The sequence below is a fragment of the Borostomias antarcticus genome (assembly GCF_949987555.1).
Source record: "Borostomias antarcticus genome assembly, chromosome: 6".
NCBI classification, from domain to species: Eukaryota; Metazoa; Chordata; class Actinopteri; order Stomiiformes; family Stomiidae; genus Borostomias; species Borostomias antarcticus.
The window spans coordinates 2,979,272-2,992,341 of NC_140239.1; the positions used below are offsets into that span (position 1 = coordinate 2,979,272).

General features: G+C 47.7%; 1 protein-coding gene across 1 annotated transcript; it reads left to right on the forward strand.

Moving 5' to 3' along the window:
• Nucleotides 1-9,072: 9,072 nt before the first annotated feature.
• On the forward strand, nt 9,073-10,827 carry fzd10 (frizzled class receptor 10; the record flags this gene model as incomplete). The annotated part of the gene is made up of 1 exon (XM_084439351.1): nt 9,073-10,827. The coding sequence occupies exon 1, from the start codon at nt 9,076-9,078 to the stop codon at nt 10,825-10,827; it is 1,752 nt and encodes a 583-aa protein (XP_084295477.1). The 5' UTR covers nt 9,073-9,075.
• Between the last annotated feature and the right edge of the window lie 2,243 nt (nt 10,828-13,070).

Consider the following 13,070-nt stretch of genomic DNA (forward strand, 5'->3'; position numbering starts at 1 on the left):
GTGCGCGCGTGTGTGTGCGTGTATGTGTGCGTGTGTGTGTGTGTGTGTACGCACGCGTGTGTGTATGTGATTAGGCCTGGTTTACAAAAAAAATCGAAAACATACTAACTACTACTCACACATTCTTACCAAAATAAACAGTACATTCAAACAGTATTTCCTGACCATCGCAACAGTTTTCAACATCAACCACAGAGTTGCAAACGAACGGCACGAGCGGAGAGACTCAGTGGCGAGGCCCGGCGCGAGGAGGGGGAGACCAGGGAGAGACCAGGGAGAGACCAGGGAGAGACCAGGGAGAGACCAGGGAGAGACCAGCTAGGGAACAGAGTCGGAGGCGTTCTCTGCAGACGGGGATCACGGCCCAGACGCTGGCTGTGCCGGCTTGCCTTCATACCTGTTCAGGTTTCACTGCGAACCTCGTCAATCCCGCCCGACTTCAAAAGCAGCCCAGAATCCTTCACCTGCTACTTCACTCATCTCTTCACACCTCGACGACAACCTGCCGCGCTAGCAGCGCTAAATTACCCGTAATTACCCCGCTTTGAGTTAGCACAACAAAGGCATTTCTGTTTGGTGTTATTATTGGAACAGCGAGTTCGAGTTTATCTCGTTTTAATTAAATCTGTCATCTTTCCAAAATGAAGAGATCTGCCGCACGTTGGGAGGCTCTCGTTCAAGCATCTCACAGCCCATTTAAGAGAATGACTGTTGCCAAAGAAAACGTCTGGAAAAAGTGCACTTCAATGTCCCCGAAAATCTAAACAAACTTCAGTGGGAGAGACTCTGCATGTGGTTCCTTGAAAGAGAGCATCACGCCTTGGGTGAAAAGACAAAGAGAGAAAAGAGCTCAGTTGGTTTATATAACATATGTCTTAAGAAAATCACGACTAATACAGCCAACAAGCTGGCTATACCTCCGTTCCACTGCCTGCAAACTCATAGTATTATAGTAATAAAGTATCTCTGTCTGTCTGTCTATCTATCCATCCATCTAGTCATCAGTCATATTGTAATATAAGCAAGGTGTCTTGTACATAATGACAAATAAACAACCTTAAAATCCTTGAATAAGCTACTTCAGTGTGTTCTCGTACAGTGAGAACAGACTTGGACCTGTCTCACTGATGTGTATATCTAACCTGGTCATGTGGGCAAAGACACTAGCCAACAGTTTGGAGGTGGGAGGATGTCTGAGGATGCTTTCTCTTAAGGGACCTCCATCACGCTCATCTTCAAATCTATTCAGCCCTCCTCCTCATTATGGCTGTTTGTCTATATCAGTGCTCCCTTCCCCTATCCCTACAGCCACACCGGACCGACCCGACCTCCACAGAACCCAGACTAGCCTATCCCAGGCTCCCCCGGCCCAGTCTAGCCCATCAGAACCCAGACTAGCCTATCCCAGGCTCCCCCGGCCCAGTCTAGCCCATCAGAACCCAGACTAGCCTATCCCAGGCTTCCCCGGCCCAGTCTAGCCCATCAGAACCCAGACTAGCCTATCCCAGGCTTCCCCGGCCCAGTCTAGGCCATCAGAACCCAGTGTACGCCAGCAGAGCCTAGCCCAGCCCAGCACAGTCCCACAGAGAGCAGGAAGAGAGGAAATCAATAGAGAAAATATCGCTGCAGGCTCACACATTTTTATCTGGCTTTGAACGAGTCAGCTTTAATTTTGCTTTGATCTCAATTTGCTGCTTTCGGGAGGGCTTGGCTGCACGGTGAACCATGGAAGCCTCCGCCAGGGTTTTCCTGTGAAAGACGCTATAATGCCCAGCCTGTATCCCATAATGCCCAGCCTGTATCCCATAATGCCCAGCCTGTATCCCATAATGCCCAGCCTGTATCCCGCTCGCGTGAGACAGTGTCCCACATCCACGCGAAGGAGAAAAGGGACACATCGACGAGCGGAAATATCACAACACAACAGGTCTGGAGCGCGTCGGAACACACGAGACACAAACGGTCAAGCTAACTCGCGGGTTAGCAGTCCCTGTGATTCAGTTCAAGTCTACGGGGAGACTTAACGACCAAGCAGAGCAAAACGTTAGACAATGCCGGCGAGGGGCCAGTATAGAGAGATCCTCAGCGCTTCTGACAAGAGGGGAGCCTCAATGCGCTTGTGAAGTAACAGGTCGACATGCGGGCGAGCACAGCTGGCTCCGTTCTCACTGGTCTGCCCACCAGGCCCCCCCTCCGACCCCCCCAACGCCCCCACCCCACATCATCAGAGGAGCGTGACCGATGGAGGAGTGATATTATGAAATCACCTAAGGTCGGTTCAAAATGGCTGCCCCTTCCCTCAGTCTTTTCTGAGTCGGTGCGTTTTGAGGGGAAAGGGGGGGGGTTGTTTGGGAATTTGTTTCTCTTTTCTAGAGTAGAGACAAAAGGCCAGGATAAAGGTCTCAGGCAGAGAAAAGACCAGCGCTTTGCTGGAGAGAAAGGGAAGGGTCTAATCTAATTTGGTTGGAGGATGCGTGTGCGTGCGTCCCGCGCGCCTGTGTGTGTGTGCATGTGCATGTGTGTCTGTGTGTGTGCGCGTGTGTGTATGTGTGCGCGCCTGTGTGTGTGCGCGCCTGTGTGTGTGTGTATGTGTGCGCGCCTGTGTGTGTGTGTGTGCGCGCCTGTGTGTATGTGTGCGCGCCTGTGTGTATGTGTGCGCACCTGTGTGTGCGCGCCTGTGTGTGTGTGTGTGCGTGCCTGTGTGCGTGTGTGCGCGCCTGTGCACGCCTGTGTGTGTGTGCGCCTGTGTGTGTGTGTGCGCGCCTGTGTGTGTGTGTGAGTGTGTGCGCGCCTGTGTGTGCGTGTGTGTGTGTGTGTGTGCACGCCTGTGTGTGCGTGTGTGTGTGTGTGTGTGTGAGTGTGTGCGCGCCTGTGTGTGCGTGTGTGTGTGTGAGTGTGTGCGCGCCTGTGTGTGCGTGCGTGTGTGTGAGTGTGTGCGCGCCTGTGTGTGCGTGCGTGTGTGTGTGTGAGTGTGTGCGCGCCTGTGTGTGCGTGTGTGTGTGTGTGAGTGTGTGCGCGCCTGTGTGTGTGAGTGTGTGCGCGCCAGTGTGCGTGTGTGTGTGAGTGTGTGTGTGTGCGTGTGTGCGCGCCTGTGTGTGTGTGAGCGCGCCTGTGTGTGCGTGTGTGTGTGAGTGTGTGCGCGCCTGTGTGTGCGTGTGTGTGTGAGTGTGTGAGTGTGTGCGCGCCTGTGCTGCGCAGTGTGAGGGACTGTGGGAATGGCCCAGGAGGCTGTGCTGCTGAATGGATCCTCCGGAGCCAGACTCAGTGGGGAGTCTCCCCCGACGCGCCGATTCCAAGCCGGCCACTCAAAGAGGGATTAGAAAAGAGAAGGCCTTCCTGATTAGCGATTCACACTCAAGTGCCCCCTCAAGGACCCTGGGTAATATTTCCATCAATTCTCTTCGCCAATGGAAGCCTGGTGTTGTTTGCGCTCTTCCTGACCACTTTCCTCAACACGGGCCCCTCACACCCACACTGTGAGGTCCGCTGAACACTCCACGGTCACAGCGACGGTCTTGAAAAGCAAATCAGGTCTCCCAAACATTCCCACTGGATTTGAAATTACTTTCCAAACTAAAAACAAAAAAAAGTTTTGCAAGCAGTCGAGTGTAGCTGTTTTGGTTCAGTGCTCGGTCCCGAGCTGGTGAACAGACTGGGGGGGGATGCCCCCTCCCTCCCCCACCCTCCCCACTTGAAAGGGGAATGACGTAGGAACAAACTACTAAACTAATATTGCTGTTTCAAAGGAGCCTCCGACAGTTTGGGATTCTAAATCATTACACCGGCGTGTTCATGGCCGAGCCGTCACAGGCCGGGGCGCGTGTTTCCCAGCTGAACGCGCGTCCATCATCATCATCATCATCGTACCGTGTCTCTTCTAGAATAATCCGCAGTGTAAACGGCAGCAGTGAGGTCCTAAGTTGGTCGGGCTTCCTTTAATCAGCCGCCACGCTCAGCGGAGAGCGTCAGTAGTTAGGCCTCGGGGCCGAGGATCTGGATCTCGCTACGACACCACAGCATCACCAGGCTCTTATGGCCCTCAAAGGGCTTCTTATACGACGGAGATAAAGAAACCTTTCATTAGGGCCGGACGAAGAGGAGGAGTGGGACAAATTAACCGTCATTAATAAGTAATTTTTATTGAACTATTAAAACCATATGCGCAACGAATACTGAGGGCTTTGATGTTTTGGCGCGTCTCTTAAATAATTAATCGCTGGATTCACATGCATTTCCTGAAAACATCTGACCCTTTATTAAAACTGATGCTCTTATTAAAGGAGACCGGGGAAAAAATGGTCCGTGTGTTTGGGGAGTATTTCCTGCAAATATTTAAGATAAGATGTTAAACTCTAAAAGTTAAAACGCTGTTCAATCATCCAGCCAACCTCTACTTTGTTAGCACTTATTCACTTACATTCTAACATGAAAAAAAACAGCAACTCGAAAGCTGAGACAAGCAATTGAAGTTCATTAAACGTGCTGCAAATGTAGCCTTTTAGACTGCAAATCACTGAGCGAGGGAGAAGACATTAGGGCAAGATATTAAGCTAATGATGTTCACAGTGATAATTACCAATTTCTCATAAAATAGATCATAATTGATCATTAGGAGCAGACTGAACTGAAAACTAAAAAGGCCGAACAATGACTGGATGTGACCGGGAGGGGATCAGGTGTGCTGGACAATGCGCCGGCCATGTGGATAAATATAGACTCACCTCCAACAGTGTTGTTCTCTCTTATTGTGGTCCCTGAATGAGGAGAGGAGGCCCTCTGTGAAGAAGATTATGGCCCTACCCCACCCGTACGTTTAATCAACATGCCCTTTCAGCTCTGGCGACAATACAAAACATGTCTAAAACATCCCCCTACTCTCTCCTCATGGCGCGTCTCACATGCAGTAACAGACAGAGCTGCACACCCTGATAGCTGTCATCATCATACCTGGAAGATTTTATTCCAGATCAAAAGAGATTTCAGAAGTATCTCCATCTTTGTGGTACACAGTCGATTATTTGAGAATTTACCAACCAAACATTAACTTCAATTATTTTAGAAAACAGCTAATATGATTTCTGTTCATTTAAACTAATCAAAATTCCCACAAGGACCCCGAGAAGCTTTCTTTTTTTCACCCTTGGTTTCTTTCATCCATGGTTAAATATGTAAATAAAATGTCTAAAGTCATTCTTCAAAGGGGAACAAAAGAAAAAAGGGCCAAGGGAAAAGACAGCCATAAAATTCCTCCAATTCTCCATAACATTAGCCAGAGGGGGGCCAGCTTCTAGCCAGAGCCTAACAGCAGGGGATCCAGCTCGCTCCATAGAATCACACATCTCAAATCCCACACACAAAAAAATAAAATATCTTTTCAGCTCCAGCTGCCATCAAAGGGCCCCCTTTCACTTTATTAGTTACAGAATTATCTCACAGTTGCTGATTTCTCAGAGATGGAACCGCACCGTTTGCTTTATAGTGTTGTTGTGGTTGGAAAGATGAGATAAAGTGTGTGTGTGTGTGTGTGTGTGTGTGTATGTGTGTGTGTGTGTGTGTGTGTGTGTGTGTGTGTGTGTGTGTGTGTGAGAAAAGGAGGGAGGTATAGTAGCAAGCACAGAGGAGACAGTAGTGGCTACAGAAGCTAGCGATGCTCAAGATTGAACAGTTCTGATTCATCCCCGTTTCTTCCCGTTTTCAAAGAGATACCATCATGACCGGCAAAACAACCATGAAAGAGACCGGGAGAGAGAGAGAAGACGGGAGAGAGCGGAAACAAAAGGCGACACGTTACATTTAACCAGATAGCTGTGTACTGTTATTAGACGGCGCGACGATGGTACGCTATCTTCTAGGTTTCATTAAACAAGAGGGATAGATAATGAGCGCGGATGTCTGCTTTAAAATATACCAGGCGGGGTCTCCTCAACGCCAGATGATCAGTAAATGGAGAGAACAAGTGCCATGGCCCCGGGAATGCAATGATGTCATTTCCCCCCCCCCGCCTCCCACATTAAAACCATCATCTTTTTCTGCTGCTAAGCATCAGTTACACCATAAAAGTCCCTTTGAGGAGGAGGGAGTAAACTGACCACGTCAGCTGTTGTCCGTGTGAGAGGTTGTGAGAAGCTTTCATACACCAACATATAAAACATGGACCCCTCTTAAGAATAGGAAGTCACATCGGACATAAAGACCAGTGTAAAATCTTACCTCGTATAACCAGAAGGTATGTGGTAATATATACGGTTAGAGAGAGAGCATTATCTTCAGAGTGAATGATGCATTCTGGATGTATTCATGTTCGTGCTCTGCACATTGAGCGCCGACAGCTGAAATGCCAACAGAGAGATATGCAGTGTTAAACCATTTAGCCACGCCGGTGCCACGTTTCTCATCTTGCCTGACCACATTTCTGCAATACTTCTAAAAGCACTGGTGACACTTGTAAAAATGTACTACCCCTGTTTACTTGTGATCTGGATTTCACCCTTGATGAAGACCATGGCTGGACCAGAGAATAAATCTTACAACGGTACTTTTACAAGGTAATGTTAGCTGAGGAAGATCTGGTGTCCCAGACTCATAGAGGGGCCCTACAATGTCCTGCTTCTCTATATGCCAAATATCCCCCTATGGGGATCATTAAAGTTCATATCTATCTATACCGGCCAAGACTTTCTGTTACTGTACAAGTCCTCTGCCTAGCCATGGAGCCAGGCTAGAAGACATCCCAGATAGCAAGCGGATCTGGGCCGTATACAGGCCAGATCTGGCCCTTGTGGCTTAGTTCCGGCCCATATATGGCCCAGATCCGCTTGCTATCTGCATCCGTATCATCGAATGACGATATCACATCCCTGCCTGCACAACTGTGTCTTCAACTTCATTAGAACTGAACTGTCCAAACAACGATGAGCATGTGGAGACTTTGAGGACAGCGGTGATGCTGCTGATCCTTTAACAGTCTCATTAGACAACAGGAAACAGTCCACTACAAAACAGCTACTATCTGACTGGATGATTAGTCCCAGACAGCAATCCGATCAGGGCCATATACACGCCAGATCTGGCACTTGTGTCTTAGTTCCGGCCCATATATGGCCCAGATCCGCTTGCTATCTGGGGTTAGGGTTATGAACACACTGTGGTACAGTACTGCCTCTACTGACAACTCCTTCCTCACTGGTGGCAAAGCAGGACACTCCTACCATAGCGTTGATGAGACAGGGATGAATCAAGTCATACGAGACTGAAAAGGCTTTGTCTCCATGTCCACAGAGAGTTTTCCATTCGTCATAATCCCAAACACTCATCACTGAGGACTAAAACATTCAAATAGAGGACGGTTACAAACCTGTCACATCCTCCTCTGTCATTTCAAACTGTTTTTTTTTTTTTTCAGATCTTGGAAATGTAGGCTAGTTACAACATCAGTGTGTGCTATTATGAGTAAGCTACTGGATGGGGCCTTGTGGTTAGTGGACTGTTATAGATACTACTGCCAAGATAATAATGGACATGGGGATAGATCCCATTGTGCAGACAGGCTATAATAGGCAGGGTATCTGTAAGGATTAGACTGGATCTATGTAGAGTATCTAAAAATAACCAGCCTAGCTATGCTATATATAATGCAGCAAAATAATCCTGGTTGCAGTAGGCTACAAGTTTCTAGTTAGACCAGTTATTCAATCTATGAAACTATTGATGACCCACATGTAAAGCAATGTAATAAATTCATCATACCCACTGGGCACAATAGGATGAAAACTAGAGGGACTATATCCTAATAATACCTACGGTTTACTAGGCTATAGCCTACCTATGGTTTACTAGGCTATAGCCTACCTATGGTTTACTAGGTTAAACTTTTGTTGAAGGCTAACTTGTTAGTTTTAATAGGGGCTATAGCCTAGCCTACCATTGGCACAGTTAGCCTCTGGTAACCTATTTTTGCCAGCATGTTAACGCATTACACTTTACACACAAAAAAGGGGGTTTCGACGAGAGACAAACGCTCATTTTGTCCTCCCTCAACGACAGGACCGTGAAAATGGTCAGTCGAGGCAGAGAAAGGGACATATCTCGACTGGCGCGCCTCTGAATCACTCGTCTTTGGGAACGTTTGGCGTGTGCGCGCAGCTGCAACGTGTTAAATGTTGAATCCACAAAGTTTGAGTTGGGAAGAGAAGGTCAAGGGAATTTAGCCGTTATTAATCTCTTAAATGTAATGATGGTTCGGCTACAGGCTGTTCCGCACGATTCGAGTATAATGACCGTGTCAGTTTCATCTTTCTTATGCAAAGTAGCTGTCTTTGAAGGCGGATCTTCTGGCAGGTTAGTCCGGGACGCAGGCGACTACTAGCTCAGACGAGCACTGAACCACCAACCATCCGAACTGAGTAGGTCTCTACTCCGAAGTGCAATTAGGAATACACATTTCACTTGGGATTTTTCACTATTTCGCTGTTGTTTTGGCCGGTGCACTTACCCCTGCCGACTGCAGAAAGAGGAGAACAATCATTTGAGTTGGTAAATATTCAAGTTCCAGCAGAGGGGTTGAATCTGTGCTGCAGACCGGGACCGGGACCGGGACCGGGAGACCACTCGGAACGTGGCCGTCTACACGCGCATTGGAAGAAGTTGCACCGGACGACTTTACCGTTCACTTAAACGGTAGAGGACGGAGAATTAACCGACTACGGAACTACAGCAAAACGTGTCTCCTAATGTTGGATTATTTGGGAATAAATTGAACTTTTTCCGAGCCATGGACCTTGTGGTAAGCATACAACCGGAACAATTACATTTTCTGAATTCTCATTGAAATTACACTCAAGTTTAAAGACCCATAAATTAAAAGGAAGACAATGTTTTTTTCACAGACTGTAATCTAAGGTTAAATCCTAAAATTTTTGGGCACATTCATGAACATAAGCACAGCTTGTTACTGTAGCCTACTTTGCCTGGAGGAAACGCAACTTCTGCGTTGTCCTATGAGGTAGCTTCTTTTTTTTTTTCTTTTTCTTTTTTGATCTTCAACTGTTTGTTACCAGAGGGATCAAAGGGGAGAGGATGCATTCTTCTGCCACACTGGGCCTTATCTATCTATTGCTCTGCCTGAGTGGCGGCTGCTCAAGCATTAGCTCCATAGACCCAGACCGACCGGGTGAGGGCAGATGTCAACACATCGTCATCCCCTTGTGTAAAGACATCGGCTACAACATGACTAGGATGCCCAATCTCATGGGTCACGAGGACCAGAACGAAGCCGCCATCAAGCTACACGAGTTCGCCCCCCTGATCGAGTTTGGATGTCACAGTCACCTTAAGTTCTTCCTGTGCTCGCTGTACGCGCCCATGTGCACGGAGCAGGTGTCCACCCCCATCCCGGCCTGCAGGGTGATGTGTGAGCAGGCGAGACTCAAGTGCTCCCCAATCATGGAGCAGTTTAACTTCCACTGGCCCGACTCCCTGGACTGCTCCAGACTTCCCACCAAAAACGACCCCAACAACCTCTGCATGGAGGCGCCGAACAACGGCTCGGACGAGCCCTCCAAAGGCTCCCACACCCAGACCCCCGACTTCAGGCCCAGGGGGCCCGTACACGGCCAGGACCTGCACGTCAAGGACACCGGCAGCAAGGAGACGTCGTGCAGCAACCCGGGGAAGTTCCACTACGTCCAGAAGAGCGAGTCCTGCGCCCCTAAGTGCTACCCCAAAGTGGACGTGTACTGGAGCCAGGCGGACAAGCGGTTCTCCCTGGTCTGGATGGCCGTCTGGTCCATCCTCTGCTTCGTCTCCAGCTCCTTCACCGTGCTCACGTTCCTCATCGACCCCCAGCGCTTCAAATACCCCGAGAGGCCGATCATCTTCCTGTCCATGTCCTACTGCGTCTACTCCGTGGGCTACCTCATCCGCCTGTTCGTAGGAGCCGACAGCATCGCCTGCGATAGAGACAACGGCGTCCAGTACGTCATCCAGGAGGGCCTGGAGAGCACCGGCTGCACCATCGTCTTCCTGGTCCTCTATTACTTCGGCATGGCCAGCTCCCTGTGGTGGGTCATCCTCACCCTCACCTGGTTCCTGGCCGCGGGGAAGAAGTGGGGCCACGAGGCCATCGAGGCCAACAGCAGCTACTTCCACCTGGCGGCGTGGGCCATCCCGGCCGTCAAGACCATCATGATCCTGGTGATGCGCAAGGTGGCTGGCGACGAGCTGACGGGCGTGTGCTACGTGGGCAGCATGGACGTGAAGGCCCTGACCGGCTTCGTGCTCATCCCGCTCTCCTGCTACCTCATCATAGGCACTTCCTTCCTGCTGTCGGGCTTCGTGGCGCTCTTCCACATCCGCAAGATCATGAAGACCGAGGGGGAGAACACGGACAAGCTGGAGAAGCTGATGGTGCGCATCGGGGTCTTCTCAGTCCTGTACACCGTACCCGCCACCTGCGTCATCGCCTGCTACTTCTACGAGCGCCTCAACATGGACTACTGGAGTATCCTGGCCAAGGAGCAGAAGTGCGTGGACAGCAGCGGGCCGGAGTCGGACAGCTGCGTCATGAAGAGCTCCATACCGGCCGTGGAGATCTTCATGGTGAAGGTCTTCATGCTGCTGGTGGTGGGCATCACGAGCGGCATGTGGATCTGGACCTCAAAGACGCTTCAGTCGTGGCAGAACGTGTTCAGTAGGAAGCTGAAGAAGAGAACCAGGAGGAAGGCCGCCAGTGTGTTCACCAGCAGCGGCCCCTACATCAAACCTCACCCGGCCCTCAAGGGCCACAACACTAAGTATGAGCCCACTAGGCCTCCACCCACATGTGTATGAGTTGGCTCTCACAGTGTGCGAGGCCAAAACACTTCTAAAGCCCTTACCTAAACTAGACTTTCTAATCAACAAAAGAGAGGACATGGTTCATATTTAATTTATGCAAACTTCGTTGAAGATAATGAAATGGGATAAGTATTATTTGTTTGTATCTTGATCCATCTCGAGCTACAAGAACTGCCTTTGTTTAAAAAGATCTGCTACTCCTGGAACCACTTACTCTGTTGCAGAACTTGATGGAGAAAATAACATTTCTGTTTCCAAGACGAGGAAAGTGGAATAAGCATTTGGATGTGGCGCGGGGCTGCTTGAATAATGTGCAATAGATGTTTTCCTTAGTGGCAAAAAAGACACTTACAGATTAAGACACTTACACTAAACAGATAACAGACAATGAAAGGAATCCCAGGACAATAGGAGAGAGAGGTCTGGGAGATGGAAGCCCCAAAGTGTTGTGTGGCTTTTTCATGGAAATCAAGGGAGTGTCATACATGTTTCAACTGAAGTGAGAGAGCAGCTGTTGAAAGGGGCTCAGGACCTTATGGACTGCCTATTGTGAAGCAAATTCATGCCATAAATAAATCAACAAGCACTAGACATCGCAAAAGTTATTTGTACAGACAGTTCTGTATTTTTTTTGTTTTTGTTTTGCTTTTTTGCTGTTTTATAGCATAAGGGAACATTTTGTATATATTTCTAAAAGTTCATATTTTATAGAAAATTAATAAAACATTCCAGTTTTAAATGTTGATAAAACTGGAATAGTATATTACAAGTGTGTGTGTTGTTGTTCATCCCCACAGATCACTGTCTGAAAGCATGTAGTTTAAATGCTGAATTGGGGTACAAAAATATATGCTTCAGAAATCATTTATAGGAATCATCATATTGTTTTATGGACGGGATCCGTGGCTTGTTAAATGTGGGACCCAGTTGGGCATCTGAATTCAGTTGAATTGGCTGAATTGAAATGTTTGTATATTTGAGGTTAGGCAGGCATGTGTCAGAGGATGACATTTGGGCTAACAAGTCCACCTCCACTGCCCACGTGAACAGGATACTGAACAATAGCATTTGTTAACTAATGTTTAATTCTTGAAGAGGAAAGATTCACAGGAAATCTCAGTTCTGCACTGGCAATCTCCTTTTAATTGAGATGACTTATAGAACAGGTTTGGTGACATCAAAGAGATTATGAACAAAGGTCCCTTTTGTTAATATTCTGCTCCTATTAAAACATATCTATTCATTTCTATGTTTAATATAGAAACAATATCGACTTTTATTTGTAACATCAAACCAGGTCATTTTTGATGTTGAGCCTTTGATTTTAATACTTCTTTTTTTTTTTTAGATAAAAATGTGCGGATGAGAGCTGATGTTATCGTTTCAAACATGGCCTCTCTGTGAAATATTCTTTATACTAAGGTTTGGATTTTATTCACCTATGGAGAGCCACCTACAGTATGATGTTTTCCTTTAATCACAGTTCTACGCATACTTTTGTAATCTACAAACTATAAGCTGTTAAAATGCGTTACTAAGAACTTTAAAAAATAATGTTCTCTGTCAGTTTTTAGGGTGTGTGTGTGTGTGTGTGTGTGTGTGTGTGTGTGTGTGTGTGTGTGTGTGTGTGTGTGGGGAACAGGGGGTTATGCAATAATCACACAGCCATTCAGGACAGGATTAGACTGAAGGGTCTAGGGTTTGAGGGGACGATAACTTCAAACAAAATACACAATATCATCTGTCATCCGGCCTCTTCTCATCAATAAGACGTAGTGATATTTCTAAAGACACATCTGGTTTGGATTTGGGGCAGTCATGCATTGGCTGAGAAGATTTTCTATAGCATGTTAAGCTATTGACTAAAGGTAATGCATCTGACTGCACTGAATAGGGTGAGGTTTAAGTGCTTCTGCATTGCAAACAATTTGAGACGTATACCCTCACAACAAGTCCCGTCTTGAGTCTATAGCTGCCCTCTGGGTTTTATTCTGTCACAGCTGTCAAAGCATGAGACCAAGTGTTTGTGCCTATCAATAAAGTTAGATTGCATTCCGATGTGAAGATGGCATGAGAACCTTGAGTCCTCGATCACCAGCGGTAACACCTGTCCCGAGACCAGATGGTAAGCAGAGATATGACGCCTCTACGCAAGAAATCCCCAGAGCTAGTAAATTCAAATATAACGACTGTTTTGGAATACCGCTAAAGGCACACTCTGTACTTTACTTTCAATT